At 39.5% G+C, this 22,526-nt stretch overlaps 1 protein-coding gene across 2 annotated transcripts in view; it reads left to right on the top strand.

The window, feature by feature from the left end:
• Positions 1-22,526, top strand: part of Mms22l (MMS22 like, DNA repair protein) — a 124,555-nt gene that overhangs the window by 11,089 nt on the left and 90,940 nt on the right. The window contains exons 8-10 of one of the 2 annotated variants that reach the window (XM_052717756.1): positions 1,581-1,711; positions 2,833-2,946; positions 19,810-19,899. In XM_052717756.1, coding sequence (XP_052573716.1) covers positions 1,581-1,711; positions 2,833-2,946; positions 19,810-19,899 — 335 coding nt within the window. Of the gene's footprint in view, positions 1-1,580; positions 1,712-2,832; positions 2,947-19,722; positions 19,900-22,526 lie in introns of both variants that reach the window. The other variant, XM_052717755.1, reaches the window with a different exon arrangement.

The raw sequence follows: 22,526 nt of genomic DNA, 5'->3' as shown, positions 1-22,526 counted from the left end.
AGGGTGTGTGTGTGTGTATGTGTGTGTGTCTGACATATGTGTTTACATATGTCAGCAGTCTGTTCACACTTGTAGCATCTATAGTGACCAGAGGTTGACATCAGAAATTTCTACCTTATTTTTTTGAGTCAAGATCTCTCATTTTTGGTTTTTTGAGACAGAGTTTCTCTGTGTAACAGCCCTAGCTGTCCTGGAATTCACTCTGTAGAGCAGGCTGGCCTTGAAGAGATTCACCTGCCTCTGCCTCTGTAGTGCTGGGATTAAAAGCTGGGGTAACCACTACCTGGCTGAGACAAGAGTCTCTTACTAACTGAAAATGGACTTGCCATTTTGGCTCATCTGACCGACCAACAAGCCCTTAGGATCTTCCTTCCCTAGCACTGAATTAGAGGCCCTTACTGCCATACCCAACTTTGGCTTGGGTGCTGGGAATCAAAATAGGGCTTTTGTAGTGATGCAGTAGCATCCTACCCGCTAAGATACCTCCCCAGCTCCCGTTTAGCACCTTTTTAGAGATCTGTTGGGGAAAGTACATATTCAGTTTTTATGAGGCTGTGTATTTAGCCATGTCTCTTTTTAACAATAGTTTCTGGATTTTTTTTTACTATTATAAATAAATGGTTCCCAGAAGACACATAAGCATATACCGTTAACCTGTCCATACAGTCTATAAAATATTTTCTTAGACATAGAATGGGATATTGAAGTTTTGATGTTAAGTTTAGATTATGTGCCTTTTCTTCAGACTCTTGCCAGTAACGAACTTATGTATTGCTGATACATGGAAAGCAATACTGAATGTCTCTTTTTCTTCAGGAGTTTTCTGGTTATCAGTTAACTTCCATATCTTTACATAATTTTAATTTTCTTTTATAAATTTTCTAACTTTTAGGGGTTTGTATATATGGCTAGTAATCTTATATTTCGAATGCTGTGTATTTTTTGTTGTTGTGTTTTGTTTGGTCTTTTTTTGAGAGGGTCGGAGACAGAGTTTCACTCACTGTTTAACCCTGCTGACCTAGACCTTAGTATGTTGACCAGGCTGTCCTGCTGTCCTGGTACTTAAAGAGGTTCACCTGCCTCTATCTTTGGAGTGTTGGCATTAAAGGCATGTACTTAGACACATAGATAAACAAAAGTCATTCACAGATTTGTAATGACTATATTTCATATATTTAGGACAATATTCAAGTGGACTCACTGATGTAGGTACAAGTTTTGGTTCTTCGGTTATTACCTTGCTTTGTTTTATGCCACAAAATAATTACAAGTGGTGAGCATACTAGCATCTGTTAAAAGACTAATGTTTTAACTGCTTTATTCTTAAGAGATGTAGATGAGGACTTTTATTTTAAAATGATAGAGCAGTAAGCTTTTCAAAGATGGCCTCATACAAGAGAACTTAATTAAACAATATAGAATTGGAAAAGATTTCTTAGGTAATGGCTGGACCCATAAGCAGTTACCTGACTTATTTTAAATTGTGTTTTACTTTAGACAAATTTTAAGAGGTAAAATCATTTTCTTGTGAGAATTAATAAAATCTGAAGTTTTACAGCAGAATTTATTTTATTTTGCAGAACAAGTTGTTTATGGTCGTCAGTTTATCAGTCAGGCAGGTGACAATTTAACCAATGTCAGCCTATTTGAAGAACATTGTGAAAATCTTTTCTGTGACTTAATAAGCCTGGCACTCAACAGATATGACAAGGTAATGCTCTAAGAATTATTAATGTTTTAATGACAACAATCCTTTAATACATGTAGTTCAATATATAACGATTTGAAATGGTTTCCATGTTAAAGTTCCTTGCTTTGTGTTTGGTTACTATTATCTGGGAGTTAGATGAGAATGTAAATGTTTACATTTGATAAGATATTTACAAATATATGTGCTTATATATATATGTTTGATATGAATGTTTATAATAGGCTAGAATTCATCTTACAAGTTAATTTTTAAAGTGGTACATTAAAATATAAAGTTAGGACATTTTAATGAGGTAACATGTTTTGTTAAGCATATACATTATATAATGCTTAAATCAGGTTAAGTATTTATCAAATCTGTCAGTATGGTAAAAACATTCAGAATACTTTGTTCTATATATACTTACTCTGTACAGTTGTGTACTAGAACTCCTTATTCCTGCCTATCTATCGTTTGAAGCATGTTTATGTTTTCTTATAACATGCAAATTTATTTCTAAATTTCTGTCAGGAATCTCTATATATGTATATATATATTATATATGATTGTATATGTGTATTAAAGATGGAACTGACTGAGGTTCATTCAACACTATACTCAAAACAGGTATTGTGTAAAGAATGTTTTATTAGAAAATGCTTTTGCCAATGTCTCTTTCACTTTCTTTTTTTTTTTTTTTTTTTTTTTTTTTTTTGGTTTTTCGAGACAGGGTTTCTCTGTGTAGCTTTGCGCCTTTCCTGGAACTCGCTTTGGAGACCAGGCTGGCCTCGAACTCACAGAGATCCGCCTGGCTCTGCCTCCCGAGTGCTGGGATTAAAGGCGTGCGCCACCACCGCCCGGCTCTTTCACTTTCTTTATTTGCTGTTACATTGCTGTGCTTATTTTAGTAGTCCTCACAGAGCTTATTTCTAACAAAATCTTAAATGTGTACTGCTCAACCCATGCTTGAAAATTCTTTTTTTTTTTAGCTAAAAATAAGGGTTATCACGTACTTTGGTTGTAAAGGGAATTTTTTTAAAGAGTTAGTGAAATGACACTTTCTTAAGTTGAGAAAACATTTTAACTCTTTGTAGCAATTAGTTATGTAACATGTAAATAGCTGTGGTTTTTTTTTTTTGTAGGTTAGGCCTTCAGAAGCATTAATGATTAATCACTACTCATGCTCCTGTGTTAAAGAATTATGGGTTCTGCTTATTCATCTTCTAGACCACAGAAGTAAATGGTCTGTTGCAGAAGTAAGTTGGATATTTAGTTGTTGTAACAAGTTCATATATTGAATTTCTGTATGTAGGAGAATGGCTACTCAAATCACACACAGTATTGTTTGCAAAGTAGAATATTCTGCTATATTAGCCTGTATCTTCCAAGGAATGTGCACTAATAGAATACATAAGGAAGTTTGTTATAAGAGATTGACTAATATGGTTATAGAAACTATCCTAGGATGTATAGATGGCAAACTGGAGACCTAGGAGAACTGACTACACACAAGTTATAGTCTGAGTCGAAAGGCCTGAAAGCAAATCTAGTCTCATTCCAAGTCTGAAGGGAGGGAAAAATGGCTGCACCAACTTGAAGGAGACTTTCTTTCTTGATCCACAGGACGGGCAGCTTTTTACTTTCAATGACATGTCTGAATTGGAGGGCTCCACCTACCCACATTAGGAGGGCATACTGCTTTACTCATCCTACTAGTTTATATGTTACTTCAGGAAATTTTAAATGTATATTTAAAATGTGTATCCAGTATAACATAACCTACCATCTGGTCAAGTTGACACATAAAATGAATATATATATTGTGTGTGTGTGTGTGTGTGTGTGTGTGTGTGTGTGTGTGTGTATGTGTACATAGTAGAATGAGGTTTCTTGAAGTAGTATGATTTCCCCAATAAATTGTGAAATGAAATGAGCAAAGTGCAAAGGATTATACTACACCACCTTTTACGTAGGAAAGCAGAGAAAAGGGTGTGTGTGCCTGTGTGTTGGTATGCACAAAGAAATATTGAAATGACAAGAAGCCGTTGGCCTTGGTGAATTAAAAACACAAATTGCTGGGTGCTGGTGTAGAAGTGTCACCAGCAGTGGAGCAGGAGACAGACAGATCCTCTGCAGCCTGCAGTTCTTTTCAGAGAACTCTCCTGAAGTGAAGTGGGAATTCCTGACTTCACCTCAGAAAAGTGTTTCAGTATGAGTCAATATGAAGCAGAGTTGGAGTTAGGTTTTGTTTTTGTTTTTTTTTTTTAATTATAATTTAATCATTTCGTTCCTCCAGACCCTCTCATCTACTTCCTACCCCCTTGGGTCTTATTCAGAGTCACAGTCTCTTTTTCTTTATTTACATGTAAATTTGTGTGTATTGGTGATTTTCTCTGGGGAAGGCTGTTTTTCCCTCTTACCATTCCTTAGTTGCCTGTAATTCTTTCTGTAGTGTTGAAGCCTTCTGAGCTTTCCGCCTTCCACGTTAGCATGTCTCTTGGTGTCATCCTTGTTCATTTTGTGTTTAGCAGCCATGTCGGTGACAACTCCGACACAGCAAGATTCCTGTTTCTCTGACTCTTATCATCACCATCATCCACTTTTGAAATGATCCCTGATCCTTAGGTGCGTTAGTTTGTTGTATATGTTATCAGAGGGGACTGTGCTCTACCACTTTGCAGTTTGGTCAGTTGTGTTTTTTGTTATGGTCTCCATTTGATGGAAGGATGAGTTTCTTTGAGGAGAAGTGAGAACTACACGTACCTATGGGTATAAGGACAGCTTTTAATAATAAAGTTGGGTATTATGCTGGTTTAGTAAAGTGGCAGTTGTAGTTTCGTCTTAAGTTTCATGACTACACTAGACCAGAGAAGTTGGCTAGGTTTACAGTACCAGATGTGATTTCCTTCTTGAGTGGGTCTTATAAGTCCAATTAGAGAGCTGTTGGTTACTGCCAAGGTATGTTTGCTACTACTTCACTTTTATGGTTATCATCACCTGTAAGACGAATTGCTAAACAGAGTTGTTAATAAAAAACCCAGCGCCAGATATTGAGGTGAAAAACTGAGAGATCAGAGGAATAGGACAAGCCACAGCCAACCTCACCTCACCAACTCCTCAGCTTCTGAAAAGAGACCTACTTCCTATATACCCACGCCTATATGCCTTTCTGTTCTGCCATCTACTTCCTCTCTCCACCCAGCTACTCTGCCATGCCCACTTCCTATCTGTCTGTACAGACCTCCAGACCTCTATGGTTAACTAGACCTCTATGGTTAACTAGTGCTGGGATTAAAGGCGTGTGCCACCATGCCTGGCTCTGTTCCCAGTGTGGCCTTGAACTCAGAGATCTGGATGGATCTCTGCCTCCTGAATGGCGTGTGCTACCACTGCCTGACTTTTATGTTTAATATAGTGGCTGGCTTTTTCCTCTGATCTTCAGATAAGCTTTATTGGGGTGCACAAATAAAATATCACCACAATCACCTGTTGGTTGTTGTAGTTGGTAGTTGTCATAGCTGGTGGAACTGTTGGTTGCTTCCCTCTGTTGGAAACTTGCATGGAACCTTCTGGTACCGTGAAAGCTAGTCCTCAGGGAGGAGGCTCCCAGATCAGATGGAACTTGGGTCATCTGGCTCCTGTGTCTCAAGTTCATGGTGTCTTCAGTAGGGATGTACCTTCCCTCTGGTGGGGGTAGGGTGGGGTGGGGGAGGGGGGGTTGGGGGGGTGGGGGGCAACCTAGGGCAGTAGCAAAAGCTTAAATGTTCTAGGAGTCATGGGCAACCCTGACCAACAACTCAAACGAGGGCTTTTCATGCCTAGTGTTGGGTTTTTTGTTGGTTTTGTCAGATACTGTATAATCAAGATTCTCTAGAGATACAGAACTGATAAGCTGAATCTCTGTGTTAGAGTGGGATGGATTTATTAGAGTGGCTTACAGGTTATGGTCCAACTATTCTGTGTGTGATAGGGACAGGGAGGTTAGGAGAGAAATGAGGATGTGTGGGTTGGGTTGAATCTAGAGGTGGCTATGGCTTCGGTGAGTGTAGTCAGATGGACATAGGAGACTAGGATGGTTTGCAGGAACCAGTCCTGGTCCAAGCCTGGAGTTTGGGGGTGTCAATCTGGACATTACAGTGAGTGGGAGGAAGGTGAAATCAGGTAGACTGAACCTGGCTAGACCTTGGAGAATGGTGTGTAGGATTCTGGCTCAGTGGAGAGATTGGAATGTGACATTGAAGGTGCCTGGGTACAGGGATGCACTCAGGGTAGATCTTGGTGGAAGACTTGGGGAGGTTATGGTGCAGGCAGGGTGGCTAGATTACAGTGGGGCACTGAATGTAGAACCCAAGATCTGGGACATTGTGGATAGGAAGGATTAAGTGTATTCACTGGGTTAACTCCTGGAGAAGGATGTGCAGGATATATTAAGAGGTGTCTAGTAGTTTGTTTTGTTTTGCTCTAAGCATAAATGTTAGAGAGGCACTTAGGAAAAGTATATAAGTCACTCAAGAGCATGAGTATGGTCTTCTAAAGAGGAAGTTACCTTTAAGTGTCTTAATAGCCATGTACAATTTTGAGACTTTTGACATAACACCTCAAAGGGTTGTAAAAGAGCTTAAATGAGTTCATGGGAAGTTCTAGATATGCATCCATAATTTAATGAATTCATACAGTACTTCCAGATGTGCATCCATGAGATTACTGCTGCTAGGGTAAAACTCAAAGTCTTTTCTCTTCCCCAATTCCTTCCAGATCCCTCCCAACCTTCCTACTCACTACTACTTCATGTTCTTTCTCTTTTAGAAAAAATAAGTGGTGTGCACACACAGCAACACCAACTTAGAATTCAATTTGTGTTGGCTTACTACTCTGAGCCTGGGGCCTACTATTGAGTTGATAGACACAATGTCACTCCATTAAAAAAGCTGATTTTGCTGGGCGGTGGTGGCGCATGCCTTTAATCCCAGCACTTGGGAGGCAGAGCCAGGCGGATCTCTGTGAGTTCGAGGCCAGCCTGGGCTACCAAGTGAGTTCCAGGAAAGGCGCAAAGCTACACAGAGAAACCCTGTCTCGAAAAACCAAAAAAAAAAAAAAAAAAAAAAAAAAGCTGATTTTTCCTCCTCCCAGCAGCTCTAGCAGCTATCTATTGCACACAACTTCTTGACTAGGGGTGAGACTTTGTACCCATTTCCTTCCCCAGTGCTGGCATTTTGTCTGGCTTGAGCTTGTGTGGTTCTTGTGCATTCTGTGACATTCTCTGTTGTGCTGGTTGCTTTACTTGAAGCGGAAGCAATCCTCAAACACACTGTGGAGTAAAGGTCTTTTTTTCCCCTCATGTCCCCTTGATTTTCTGTCTTCTATTGTACCACAAAACAGTTTCAGTGTGGCTTTTCATGTATCGCTGAGTTTAAAAACATGTTAATTTTTCTATGCTCAAAAGTAATCAGTGTTTAGAAGGTGCACTGAATGGAATATAAACAGAAGTAATTGAAGCCATCGATATTTCAAATGAATGAAAACATAGTACAGAGGTTGGAAATACTAATCTAGGTAATGTTAGAATATATCAGTTTGTCTATGTTCTTTTAAAGCTAAACACAAATTTATAAAGAACTATAAATAACAGGGTTTCACCATTTAGCCCAGGCTATCTTGGACATTGTGCTCTTGCTGCCTCAGCATCCTAAGTGGTGGGATTATAGGTGTGAACCACCATTCCAAGCCAACACAGGACTCTTTAGGACCTTTTTTAAAAACATTATTATTTAAGTGTTGTCAGTTTTAGACCTATTTATAGTCTGAAACTCAGGAAATTTAAATATATTATAGATAATATGATCTAGGTTTGTCACATAATGGAAAAAGGGGAAGCTAGCATAAGCTATGGGTGAATTCGAGTAGAGCTAGGTATGGATGTAGGTTTGTGGACATGTGTTTCCTATCTTTCACTGGGTGGACCTAGAAGTAGTCACTTCTAAGGAAGATGGTACAGATGACTGATCTATACAGATTGGTTTTAAAAAACGGCCACTTTCTAGTGAACACCAGCGAAGCTCCTTGAACAAATGGCAGGCTTTAGGCCAGTCCATGGAAAATGAAAATGAGCTATTCTTTGTTTGTCAGGGAATTAAACCTAGGGCTCTGTCTTTGCCAGGCTAGTGCTCTATCCCTGAGCTCTATTCAAGCTTTTTAAGAAAATTTTCATTTTGAGGCAGGGTCCTGCTAAATTGCCAGGCTGGCCCTAAACTTACTAATAGCCCACCCTAAATTATTTCCTGTTTCCTATATATTCTTTTCTACACTTCAGTCCTATCCCACTTTAGTATTACTGTTCTTTGTTGAAAGTACCTTGTAGTAGTGTTTTTCATGTTGTTTCACTGGAAACAGCTTTCTTTTTGTGTAACATGAAATCTAATAGGTCTTAATAAAAATCCTGGAACCACATATTGGGGTAAATGCTGAAAGATCAGAAAGACAAAGGAACAAGCCATAGCTACCATCTCTTACCTCATCAACTACTTGGTCTAAAAAGGCTTTCTAGCCAAAGGGGGTTCCTCAGCAAAAAAACCTTTTTTTTTTTCTACTCACTCTACATACCCCCCGAAGATCCCATCTCCTCCCTCCTCCCATCTCCTAGCCCTCCCTCCCGAGCCACACTACATCCCCACATCACTCAAATCAAGGTCTCCCATGGGGAGTCAGCAGAGCCTGGCACACTGAGTCTATGCAGGTCCAAGCCCCTCCCCACTGTACCAAGGCTGCACAAGGCACCACACACCACAGGCACCGGATTCCCAAAAGCCTGCCCATGCACCAGGGACAGATCCCAATCCCTCTGCCTGGGTGCTCTCCAAACAGTTTGAGCCAAACAACCATCTTCCATATCTAGAGGGCCTAGTCCAGTTCTGTGGGGGCTTCACAGACCCTCGTCTAGAGTTAATGGGCCTCCAATAGTGTGACCAGTCATCTCTGCACTTCTTCCACTCATGATCTCGACTTTCCCCGCCTGCAGAATCCCTCCTCTCTCTCATCGATTAGATTCCTGGAGCTCAGCCTGGCACCTGGCCGTGGATCTCTGCATCCACCTCCATCAGTCACTGTACAAAGGCTCTATGATGATAGTTAGGGTATTCGCTAGACCTGTCACCAGAGTAGACCAGTCCAGGCACCCTCTGGACCACTGCCAGCAGTCCATGGTAGTGTCATCCTTGTGGGTTCCTGAGAGCCTTCCCAGCACTCTGCCTCTTCCTTTTCCCATGATGTCCTCATCAGTCATGGTATCTCCTTCCCTGCCCTCCCACTCTGTCCCTGTTCCAGCTCGACCCTCCCATTTCCCTATGTTCTCATTCCCCACTCCTCGCCCTCTGCCACCCCCCCCCCACACACACACCCAGTCCGCTCATGTAAATCTCATCCACTTCACCTTCGCTGGGTCATCCATGTGTCGCTCCTAGGGTTTTTCCCTGTTAGCTAGCCTCTCTGGAGCTGTGAGTTGCAGTCTGGCCATCCCTTCCCTCACATCTGGTATCCACTTATGAGTGAGTACATACTATGTTTGTCCTTCTGAGTCTGGGCTACCTCACTCAAGATGATACTTTCTAGTTCCATCCATTTGACTGCAAATTTCTTGATATCATTGTTTTTTACTGCTGAGTAGTATTCCATTGTGTATATGTGCCACGTTTTCTTTATCCATTCTTCAGTTGAGGGGTATCTAGGTTGTTTCCAGGTTCTTACTATTACGAATAGTGCTGATATGAACATAGTTGAGCATGTGTCCTTGTGGTAAGATTGAGCATTCCTTGGGTATATGCCCAAGAGTGGTATAGCTGGGTCTTGAGGAAGACTTACTCCCAATTTTCTGAGAAACCACCATATTGATTTCCAGAGTGGCTATACAAGTTTGCATTCCCACCAACAGTGGAGGAGTGTTTCCCTTGCTCTACATCCTCTCCAACATAAGCTGTTTTCAGTGTTTTGGTCTTAGCCGTTATGACAGGTGTAGGAGGTATCTCAGAGTTGTTTTGATTTGCATTTCCCTGATGACTAAGGATGTTGAACAATTCTTTAAATGTCTTTCAGCCATTTGAGATTCTTTTGTTGAGAATTCTCTGTTCAGCTCTGTAGCCCATTTTTTAATTGGATTGTTCAGTATTTTGAAGTCTAATTTTTTGAGCTCTTTATATATTTTGGATATCAGCCCTCTGTCAGATGTGGGGTTGGTGAAGATCTTTTCCCATTCTGTAGGCTGTCATTTTGTCTTATTGACCGTGTCCTTTGCTCTACAAAAGCTTCTCAGTTTCAGGAGGTCCCATTTATTAATTGTTGCTCTCAGTGTCTGTGCTACTGGTGTTATATTTAGGAAGTGGTCTCTTGTGCCAATGAGTTCCAGACTACTTCCTACTTTCTTTTCTATCAAGTTCAGTGTAACTGGATTTATGTTGAGGTCTTTGATCCACTTGGACTTGAGTTTTGTGCATGGTGACAGATATGGATCTATTTGCAGCCTTCTACATGTTGACATCCAGTTATGCCAGCACTCTTCGTTGAAGATGCTTTCTTTTTTCCATGGTACAGTTTTGGCCTCTTTGTCAAAAATCATATGTTCATAGATGTGTGGATTAATGTCAGGGTCTTCAATTGGTTTCCATTGGTCTACATGTTGGTTTTTATGCCAGTACCAAGCTGTTTTTATTACTGTAGCTCTATAGTAGAGCTTGAGGTCAGGGATCATGATGCCTCCAGAAGTTGCTTTATTATACAGGATTCTTTTAGCTATCCTAGGTTTTTTGTTTTTCCATCTAAAGTTAAGTATTGTTCTTTCCAAGTCTGTGAAGAATTGTGTGGGGTTTTGATGGGAATTGCATTGAATCTGTAGATTGCTTTTGGTAAGATTGCCATGTTTACTATGTTAATTCTACCTATCCATGATCATGGGAGATCTTTCCATTTTCTGATATCTTCGATTGCTTTCTTCAGAGACTTAAAGTTTTTTTATCATACAGGTCTTTCACTTGCTTAGAGTTACCCCAAGGTATTTTATATTATTTGTGACTATTGTAAAGGGTGATGTTTCTCTGATTTTTTTCTCAGCCCATTTATCATTTGTATATAGGAGGGCTACTGATTTTTTTGAGTTAATCTTGTATCCTGCCACCTTACTGAAGGTGTTTATCAGCTGTAGGAGTTCCCTGGTAAAATTTTTGGGGTCACTAATGTATACTATCATATTGTCTGCAAATAGGGAAAGTTTGACTTCTTCCTTTCCAATTTGTATCCCCTTGATCTCCTTTTGTTGTCTTATTGCTCTCGCTAGAACTTTAAGTACTATGTTGAATAAGTATGGGGAGAGCGGACAGCCTTGTCTTGTTCCTGATATTAGTGGAATAACTTTGAGTTTCTCTCCATTTAACTTGATGTTGGCTGTCGGCTTGCTGTAAATTGCCTTTATTATGTTTAGGTATCTTCCTTGTATTCTTGATCTCTCTAGAACCTTTATCATAAAGGGGTGTTGGATTTTGTCAAAGGCTTTTTCAGCATCCAATGAGATGATCATGTGTTTTTTTCTTTCAGTTTGTTTATATGACCGATTTTCGTATGTTGAACCATCCTTGCATCCCTGGGATGAAGCCTACTTGGTCATGGTGGATAATTTTTTTGATGTGTTCCTGGTTTCAGTTAGCCAGTATTTTATTGAGTATGTTTGCATCAATGTTCACGAGGGAGACTGGTCTGTAATTCTCTTTCTTTGTTGCATCTTTGTGTGGTTTGGGTATCAGGGTGACTGTAGCCTCATAAAAGGAATTTGGTATTAGCTCTTCTTTGAAAATCTGGTAGAATTCTGCGCTGAAACCATCTGGTCCTGGGCTTTTTTTTGGTTGGGAGACTTTTAATGACCGTTTCTATTTCCTTAGGGGTTATTGGTCTATTTAAATAGTTTATCTGGTCTCGATTTAACTTTGGTATGTGGTACCTATCCAGAAAATCATGCATTTCTTTCAGATTTTCCAGTTTTGTGGAGTACAGGTTTTTGAAGTATGACCTGATGATTCTCTGGATTTCCTCCGTTGTCTGTTGTTATGTCTCCCTTTTCATTTCTGATTTTGCTAATTTGGATGCTCTCTCTCTGCTTTTTGGTTAATTTGGATAAGGGCTTGTCTATCTTGTTGATTTTCTCAAAGAACCAACTCTTTGTTTCGTTGATTTTTTGTATTGTTCCCTTTGTTTCTATTTTATTGATTTCAGCCCTCAATTTGATTATTTCCTGGGGTCTGTTTCTCCTGAGTGAGTTTGCTTCTTGTTCTAGAGCTTTCAGTTGTGCTGTTAAGTCACTAGTGTGAGATTTCTCCAACTTCTTTACGTGGGCATTTAGAGCTATGAATTTTCCTCTTAGCACTGCTTTCATAGTGTCCATTGAATTCTAGGAAACCTTTAATTTCTTTATTTCTTCTTTGACCCATTGGTGATTCAATTGGGCATTATTCATTTTCCACCAGACTATAGGCTTTCTGTAACTTTTGTTGTTGTTGAAATCTAACTTTAAGGCATGGTGGTCCGATAAGATACAGGAGGTTATTTGAATTTTTTTGTATCTGTTGAGATTTGCTTTGTGACCAAGCAAGTGGTCAATTTTGGAGAAGGTTCCATGGGGTGCTGAAAAGAAGGTATATTCTTTTGTGTTAGGATGGAATGTTCTCACATATCTATTAAGTCCATTTGAGTCATAATGTCTGTTAGTTCCCTTATTTCTCTGTTAAGTTTCTGTCTGGCAGACCTGTCCCTTGGTGAGAGTGCGGTGTTGAAGTCTCCCACTACTAGTGTATGAGGTTTGATGTGTGATTTAAGCTTTAGTAATGTTTCTTTTACGAATATAGGTGCCCTTGTATTTGGGGCATAAATATTCAGAATTGAAACTTCATCTTGTCGGATTTTCCCTGTGATAAATATGTAATGTCCTTCCTGATCTCTTTCAATTGATTTTAGTTTGAAGTCTATTTTATTAGATATTAGGATAGCTACATCCACTTGCTTCTTAATTCCATTTGATTGTAAAGTCGTTTCCCAGCCTTTTATTCTGATGTAGTGTCTGTCTTTGAAGTTGAGGTGTGTTTCTTGTATGCAGCAGAAGGATGGATTCTGTTTTTATATCCATTTTGTTAGCCTATGTCTTTTTATAGACCAATTGAGTCCATTGATATTAAGGGATATTAATGACCAGTGATTGTTAATTCCAGTTATTTTTTGGTGGTAGTGTTGTATGTTTCCCTTCTTTTGTATTTGTTGGTGTGGGACTATCTCTTGCCTGTGTTTTCATGGGTGTATCTAACTTCCTTAGGTTGGATTTTTCCTTCAAGTGCTTTCTGTAGGGCTGGGTTTGTAGAGAGATACTGTTTAAATCTGGTTTTATCATGGAATATTTTGTTTACTCCGTCTATTTTGATTGAGAGTTTTGCTGGGTATAATAGTCTGGGTTGTCATCCATGGTCTCTTAGTGTCTGCATAACATCTGTCCAGGACCTTCTGGCTTTTAGAGTCTCCATTGAGAAGTCAGGTGTTATTCTTATGGGTCTGCCTTTATATGTAACTTGGCCTTTTCCCTTTGCAGCTCTTAATATTTTTTCTTTATTCTGTATGTTTAGTGGTTTGATTATTATGTGGCGAGGGGGTGTTTTTTGTTTTTTTGCTTTTTTTTTGGATCCAGTCTATTTGGTGTTCTGTAACCTTCTTGTATCTTTATAGGCATTTTCTTCTTTAGGTTGGGAAAGTTTTCTTCTATGATTTTGTTGAGTATATTGGTCTTTTCATGGTGTCCCAGATTTCCTGGACATTTTGGGTCATGACTTTATTGGCTTTAGTGTTTTCTTTGATGAATCTATTTCCTCTACCATATCTTCAACACCAGAGATCTGATCTTCTATCTCTTGCATTCTGTTGGTTATGCTTGCATCTGTAGTTCCTGTTTGTTTACTCAAATTCTCCACTTCCAGCATTACCTCAGTTTGTGCCTTCTTTATTGACTCCATTTCAGTTTTAAAATCTTGAACTGTTTCCTTCACTTGTTTAATTGCTTTCTCTTGGCTTTCAACAGATTTACTGACTGCTTCTCATTTTTTGTTTGACTTTTCCTCTAATTCTTTAAGGGAATTTTTCATTTCCTCTTTAAAGATCTATATCATCTTCTTAAGGTCATTTTTAAGGTCAATTTCTTCTGTTTCTTCGATGTTCAGGTCTTGCTGATGTAGGTTCTGATGGAGTCATGGTGGGTTTTTTTGTTGTTGACTGTATTTTTGCACTGGCATCTACCTATCTCTTTCTCCATTTGGTGCAAGTGGTGTCTGTGTCTGAGGGATTCTCTCGGTCTGATCGATACTCTTGGTCCAGTGGGAGCTCTTGGTCTAGTCGGTGCTGATGGACTGTTTGTCTCAGGGAGAAGCTCTTAGTCCAATTGCCCTTGTGGGCTCTGTCTCAGGGAGTAGTTGTAATCTTAGCATGCAGTTGGTTTTGGAGGGGTGGGGCTTGTGGGTTATAAGGTCTGGTGGGGAATGGTGGTAGTCTGACCTGTCTGCAGGAAGTCTGCCTGCCGATTGGCCTGAAACTGGGACTGCAATGGGTAGTGGTGTAGGGGCACAGGGTTGTGCCCCTGGGCCCAAAGCCTAGGGGCTGTGGTGTTCAGGTTTGAGGATAAACACTCACCTCTTAGTCCAGTCGGATGCTGGCTATCTCTGTCTCAGGGAACAGTTGCAGTCTTGGGAGGGTGGGTGGGATTTGGGGGAGGTGGGGCTTGGGTTACAGGGTCTGATGGGGGATGATGGTAGTCTGACCTGTCTGCAGGAGGTCTGCCTGCCTGACTGGCCTGAAACTGGGACTGCAGTGGGTGGTGGTGTAGGGGCGCAGGGTTGTGCCCCTGGGTCCCACCTAGGCAAAGACTCACTTCTTAGTCCAATCATGTGTTGGCGGTCTCTGTCTCAGGAAACAGTTGCAGTCTCCCCTAAAAGCCTTCTAATTCCTGTCTCCTCACACCTTATATACCTTTCTCTGCCCAGCCATCACTTCCTGGGATTAAAGGCATGTGTACTTCCCAAGCAAAGGCATGAGATCTCAAGTGCTGGGATTAAAGGTGTGTGCCACCACTGTCTGGCTCGTTTCTGTCCTACACTGAGTCAATCTCATGTAGTCCAAGGTGGCTTTGAACTCACAGAGATCCAGACAGATCTCTGCCTCCTGAGTGCTAGGATTAAAGGTGTGTGCCACCACTGCCTGACCTCTATGTTTAATGTAGTGGCTTGTTCTGTCCTCTGATCTTCAGGCAAAGTTTATTAGGGGTGAGATTTTTAAGCCCATGAGTATTTTGTTTGTTTTACTACAACGGAGACAGTACTTCCAATGGCTTCCTCTACTGCTGAGAAGTAAGCTATCTATCAATTAGTCCCTTTTCTATATGTGTGATGCTAGGGATTAAGTCCAAGGTTTTGTGAATACAAGCACTCTACTGCTATGTCACATCCATCCCCTAATTTCACTCAGTATTTTTCTGTTACTTGTTTAATCTCTTTGTCTTTGAACTCTGTGATTTCACTGCTTTTGTCTTTAGTTACACTAAGTGGGTTCCTTGGATTTCTTAATTCAATCAGTTTTCATTAAAACTTGAAAACTCTTGTGCTGATTTTTCTGTTTTACTCCTCTCCTAACTAGAGGAAGTCTGTCAGATATCATGCTTCCTTATTTTCCATTTTGTGTTTCTCTCTTCTATATTATACACAACAACCCCTACTCAGTGTTTCCCTGATACCATTATGAAACAATCCTAAGTTGCCTTTAGTTACTATACTGCTTCAGCATCTCTTATACCAGTTTCTCAAATTTTACTATGCATAACCTTGATGTTTTGAAGTAACTGATATATGACTGGTGTCTTCATGATGACCTCACACATTTGGGGCAAGAAAGCCACAGAAACATTCTTTTTTTGTTTTGTTTTGTTTGGTTTTTTGAGATAGGGTTTTTCTGTGCAACAGTCCTGACTGTCGTGGAAACATTCTTACTCTTTCACTGCATCATATGAGAGGTACACGGTGTCAGTCTATGATTACAGGTTAACTTTGCCTATGTGGTTAAGGTGGCGTCTTCCAGATGGTCTAGATCTATGACATTACTACTTTCTTTTTTGTAAGTGATAAATACTATGTGGATTTGTATTTGTAATATTTACAAAACTACGAACATATACTATTTTTCTAAGCTCAAAATGGCTATACCAGCTTGTTTCTTAGGTTCATTTGCTTAGAAAATCTTTTGCCAACTGTTTACTCTGAGGTAATGTCTCTTTGATATTGAGGTGTGTTTCTTGTATCAGCACCTTCATTTATTCTGTTAGTTGTGCTTTTTTTTTTTAATTGAGGAATTGAGTGTATTGAAATTGAGAGCTATCAATGACCAGTGATTATTAGCTCCTGTTATTTTGTTGTTGTTGTAGGTGCTGGTGGTAGTGTGTATGTTCTTCCTTTTTGGTTTTCCTGGTGTGAGATTATTTCCTGTGTTTTCGTGGGTGTAGTTAAACCCATTCATTGTTGATTGTGTTTTTATACTAGTGTTTAGGCATCTGGGGTTTGGGTAGTATTGGGTCTAGGTGCTGATTTCTGAGTTTGTCTATGTTAAATAGATGTTTTTGATTGTGTTTTTTTAACCTTGGTTTCTGTTACCTTTGGTCTTCTGGCCAGAGTGGCATGGGATTCTCTTGGCCTCAGGTGGAGTAGGTGTTTCCTCAAGATTTATGGGCTAAGATATGGTGATGGGGTGGAGTGCTTCGGGGGATAGGTTAGGCAGGCACGGAGGGAGTGTTGGTGGTCTGCAGGCAGGGGGTCTTACCTTGGGGTTCTGAGTGCCATCATGAACTTTGGTAAAGCCTGAAGTGTGAGCTGGTATATGGTGATGAGGACAGGGGAGTTGCTGGTAGGCTGAGCGGGCTCCAAGTGAGTGTTGGTGGTCTGCAGGCATGGGTCAGTGGTCTTACCTGGCGTCCTGGGTGCTGGTGTTTCCTCTGGTAAAGTAGGGGGGCTTTTACCTGAGTTGTGGGCCCAGATAAGGTGATGAAGAACTGTAGCTAGAGTTTTCCTGCCTGGCCCACGGTCAGGGCAAATCTCTCTCACCTGCCAGTCCCACAGCCACTCAGACCCAACCAAGTAAACACAGAGACTTATATTGGTTACAAACTGTATGGCCGTGGCAGGCTTCTTGCTAACTGCTCTTACAGCTTAAATTAATCCATTTCCATTAATCTATACCTTGCCACATGGCTCGTGACTTACTGGCATCTTCACATGCTGTTTCTCATCGTGGCGGCTGGCAGTGTCTCTCTGACTCAGCCTTCCACTTCCCAGCTTTATTCTCCTCCTTGTCCCGCCTACACTTCCTGCCTAATCAATGGCCAATCAGTGATTTATTTATTGACCAATCAGCAACACACTTGACATACAGACCATCCCACAGCAAAGAACGGGGAGCAGTTGGGGGTGACTGGATGGGTTCTGAGGGAGTATTGGAGGTCTGTGGAAGGGGCTTACCTGCGGTTCTCTAAAGTGTTATTACTCATTCCCTATGAGGATTACCAGATGATATATATAAAAGATAGACTGTAGACAAATTGCTAAATGGTCTTATTAAATAAAATACAGAGAGTCAGATAATAGGGGTGAAAACCTGAGAGATCAGGGAAATAGGAAAAGCCATAGCTAACCTCACCTCACCAACTCCGCAGCTTCCAAAAGCAAGCTACTTCCTCTCTACCCGCATCTATATACCTTGCTGTTCTGCCATCTGATTTGCTCTCTCTGTCCAACTACATCACTTCCTCTTCCTACCCAGCTCTGTCACTTCCTGTCTGTCTGTATAGACCTCCATGGTTAACTAGTGTTGGAATTTTAAGGCGTGTGCCACCATGCCTGGCTCTGTTCCCAGTGTGGCCTTGAACTCACATAGATTCAGATAGATCCCTGCCTCCCAAGTGATAGGATGAAAGGCATGTGCTACCATTGCCTGACTTCTGTAGAGTGGCTGGCTTTTCCCTCTGATCTCCAGGCAAGTTTTATTGGGGGACACAGTATATTGGGGGATACAATACATCACCACATTTCCCCTTTTTTGTCTGAAATAAAAAAAGTTATAACTAATATAAGAAAAACTATATACAATAAGTACAATAACTGTATACCATATATACAAGCAATAAATACATCAACAATGTCTAGTTCAATTGCATAAGACAAATTCAGAGAAAATACTCCTTTATGTATCCTATTTTGGTGAGTCCAAAATGTACCTAATTCACTTCCTATCCTATCTGGTATAACCAACAGAAAACTATCTTATGATGTCTTTCAAACTTATACACTTAACACCTCATAATGACTTTCTTTTCTGAAGTTCTTAACAAGGAAAACTGTAACTATAACTATCTAATCTTCAACTCCCTCAGAGACCCGAGAAGGAAATAATATTACCTAGTAAAACAGGAAGTGCAAAAAATGTGAGTTATGACAGAAACAGCCAGCTTCCTGGACAGTCACCTGAGGTTTCTCTCCAATGTTGGGGCATCATCTTAAGCTTATATGCTTAGAATATCTAACAGACTCATTTGTGAAGTAGTATGTACACAAGGCCTACAGCTCGACCTCACATTCAATGTGAATATTCCATGTACCAGATAAACTTGAATTCCACCAGTGCCCTGTTATCATTCAGGATTTTAAATTCTGGAAGTTGCTGGTGTTTTTGGAATTCAGCTGCCCATTCTTCTCAGCTTGTAGGTGGCTGCATCTCCTTTATTAAATACCAGTCTACCATTGAGAGGCCAGACTCCGTCACCTAGTTACTCCTCAAAGAATAACTGCTCAAGCTACTGTTTCATTGCACATCAGAAGCCATTGGTCCACTGCCTGTTCAGCTGCCTTTGAAGGAAGGGGCACTGTACCTTTTTCAGATTGCAAAGCCACTTAAGCAATGGTGCCGTATTGCACTGACCTCAGAGGATGCCTGTTGCCAAAGCTGCAACCACACTTGTCTTGGCAAGGAATGATAGTCCGTTTTGTGTGTGTGTGTGTGTGTGTGTGTGTGTGTGTGTGTCCGTCCGTCCGTCCGTGTGTGTCCGTGTGTCCATCCTGCTCGTCCATTTTGGACAGCTTACTGTTAGAAGTTGATTTGAGGGCACTTTCTTGCCCAGCGGCTATCTTGCCACAGTGAAAGTTAACTCCATGTGGCGGTTCTTCAATGCCCACATCTTCTGTGAAGTAGATTGGTGCTGCCAGGAGCAGGCATGTCTCATTGTCATAAAAAAAAAAAAAATCTATGTTATTGAAACATTGTAAGTGCTATATTCTATAGATTTCTGAAGGGTTTGAAGATGACCAGTCTATCTAATATATATCTCTGCTTGACCTTGAAAACATACCTAATATGACTACAAGTTTGATTGTAATGTCTAACTACTAACTTTCATTTCTTTATATCCTAATAGTTGGTAATATAACATTCAAGGATTAGCAACTGTATAGGTACAGTAAATATATGTGCAGTATATCAATCTCAAATTGGTATCAATATACATAATTTGTATATGATATATAAAAATCTAATCCAATCTAAAATATTTAAAACTAGTAGTTGCTTTCTAAAAGTAGATTCACTAATCTACCTTTTATCTTATATCTATATAAATCAGCCTCAAATTTGTAGCAATATACATAATTTGTATACAATATACAAAAATCCAATCCAATGTAAAATATTTAAAACTAATAGTTGCCTTTTAAAAGTAGATTCAGTAATCTACCTCTTATTTATAATAGACTTTCTGAACATTCTGTATGGTGTTCACCTTTAAAATATAAAACACCTTTAAAATATAAAACACATCAAGGTTCATAATTGATGCTCTGTTTTGTGTGTATACTTCATTATGAACAGGAAAAACTTTGTCAAAAATTATTAAAATAATGTCTTAATTTAACTGAATTATGTTCTTTTTGTTTCTGTAGTCATTTTGGAATTGGTTGAATAAACTTCTTAAAACACTTTTTGAAAAATCAAGTGACCAAAGAAGACCTTCTGTTTCTCTAACCCAGGCCAAGGATCCATTAGGCTTTAGTTGGTGGATTAGTGTTCATGTAGCATCATTGTACCAGTTTGATCGCCATGGTGTATCCGATGAAATGGTAAGATTTATATTTGCTTTTGTTTTTAGTTTTTATATACTATCAAGTAATATCTTTCTTTAAAGACAAATGTAAAGTAAATGAGTAGTAAATAAAAACTCAGGTCAGGGGAAATGAATTTTCTTTTCTTTTTTTGTATAATGTTTCTGTAAACATCTACTAATCTTGAAGAACCATAAAGCTCATGTTTTTATTGTTTGATAAAAGGAAAGCAATTTGTAGAAGACTTGCTCTCCAATCTTGGCTCTGCTCATAAGTCTTGTATGGACATTTAGTAAATTGCTCAAGATTTTCTGACCCTGTGTTTCCTCACCAAAAAATCATGGCTTTGCATTGCTCCAAAGTTTCCTTCTAGTTATAAATTCTGCAAGAGTGTAAAAGGGAAAGCATATATATGTCTCCCTGAAATGAATCAGTTGGTTTTGTATGTAATAGAATGAAAGTATTCCTTTGGGGGCTGGAGATAGAGCTCAGTGGTTAAGAACACATTCTGCTCTGGCCAAGCACCTAAGTTTTCTTCCCTGCATCCCCACTACCTGTAATTTTTGCTCCAGAGGATCTGCTGTCTTTTATGGGCCTGCTGCAGGCAACTACAGTGGTGCATAAACCCATACACATAGACACTTAATTTTAAAAGAAAGAATCTTTCAAGTGTTTCTTTTGCATAGCATTTCTTTCTTTTTATTTTATTTATTCGTTTATTTATTTATTTATTTTGAGACAGGGTTTCTCTGTGTAGCTTTGTGCCTTTCCTGGAACTCACTCTTGTAGCCCAGGCTGACCTCGAACTCACAGAGATCCTCCTGCCTCTGCCTCCCGAGTGCTGGGATTAAAGATGTGCGCCATCACCGCCTGGCTGCATAGCATTTCTTAAGAGGTGCCTTTCCTTAAATCTATTTAACAAACTATGAAGTTTGCTTCAAACAAGAAGACAGATTTTATCTACTGAATTATTGTTTAATTGAAAACATTCTTTTATGGTATTACTTAAAAATTTTGTGACTTAAACCACCTAGTAAATATATTTATTTGAAAACCTATTTGATGTTTTTAATTTCTGTGTGTTTATAGTTTCTTCCATTCTCAGAAAATGACAGAATTATACCAACATATCTGTTCTATGAAATTCAGACTTCTGAGGCAAGAGGATTGACACAAATTCAAGGCTAGCCTAGGCTGCATAGTAAGTTCCAGGTCAGCCTGGGCTGTGGGGTGAAGTTCTGTCTCAAAACCCAGCCCTCTAAATAAAACAGGCAGGTTTCTAGGCCTCAACTCTGTAGATCCTTATTTAGTAATCTGATTTGAGGTTTGTGATTTGTGAATCTTTATGATTTTTGAAAATATTCCTTAGTTTTAGTCTCTGTAGGTATGGCAACTCATTCTCTATGCTTATTGTCTTAGGGTTTCTATTGCTGTAAAGAGACACCATGACCACAGAAACTCTAAATAAATTAATTGGGTGGCTTACAGTTCAGTGGTTCAATCCATTATCATCATGGTGGGACATAGTGGTCTGTAGGTGGAAATGGTGCTTGAGAAGGAGCTAAAAATTCTACATCTTTGATTTGCAGGCAACAGGAAGTGAACTGTCTCACTGAGTGTAGCTTAAACAAAGGAGATCTCAAAGCCCACCCCTACAGTAGCATACTTCCTCCAGTAAGGCCACAACTCCTAATAGTGCTACTCCCAATGAGCTTATGGGGCCAGTTACATTCAAACTACCACACAGATGAAATGTGTTCAGGCTTGCACTTTGGTGCATTGAACTACATGATCTCTGAGATGTCTTCTATGGTGTCTGAATGTTAGGACTGATAGTATTGTAGCAATAGAAAGGCCTCTCGACGTCCTCCAAATAATCTCCTTTAATAACAAAAGTTCTTTAAGGAAATCTCAAGATAAAGTAAGTTGGTGCTGTAGGAGGTTCATGTGCACCTCAATATGGCAATTTAAGCTGCCTTTTTTTTTTTTTTTAAATCAGTAGAATGAACTGACACAGATGAACTGCATGTCCTTTGGTTCTGTCCATGAGAGTTTGCCTTCCTGATACATAATAAATACTCAAAATTTTTGCAGTTGTCATAATTTCTTTTATGGCCCATTTATTAAGTATTTTTGTGGAATAGTATGCTAATGTTTAACATCATTTAATTATTAGAATATTAGAGCAACATTAAGAACTAAAAAATAGCCTATAATTCTGAAGTCTCAGCATAAGCATTTTCATTTCTCTTCCTGTTCTATGTTAATTCCTCTAAGAACACATTCCTTGTTTTAACCAGTGTATATAAATGTAGTACTTTGTCAAGCACTTCTGAGTTGTATTAGGTGTTATAATAAGTTCATAAGAGGATCTATATGAAATACATTGTTCTTGCTTTGTTTCAGGGAATATGCTTTTAGTGTATTAATACTTTTTTGAGCTGTAGTAACCTGTAGTGAGTGCTGTATTTCAGTAGTGGTTGGTATTTACCCTAGATAGGCCCAGTGTTGTTCAGTCATTGCTGCTACAGTGCACTGGTGGTTTATTCTGAGAACTCTGGAAATGATTGCTTTATTAGTGTGCAGTCAGGATAGTAAATGAATGTGTCTTTGAACTGTGTTCTCCTGTGATTTTCTTTTGCCAA

Source organism: Peromyscus californicus, unplaced genomic scaffold (genome assembly GCF_007827085.1).
Source record: "Peromyscus californicus insignis strain IS unplaced genomic scaffold, ASM782708v3 Scaffold_5__1_contigs__length_169319896, whole genome shotgun sequence".
In the NCBI taxonomy this organism is placed as follows: Eukaryota; Metazoa; Chordata; class Mammalia; order Rodentia; family Cricetidae; genus Peromyscus; species Peromyscus californicus.
Note: the sequence above shows the minus strand (reverse complement) of the source record. Positions and strands in the feature narration are given on the sequence as shown.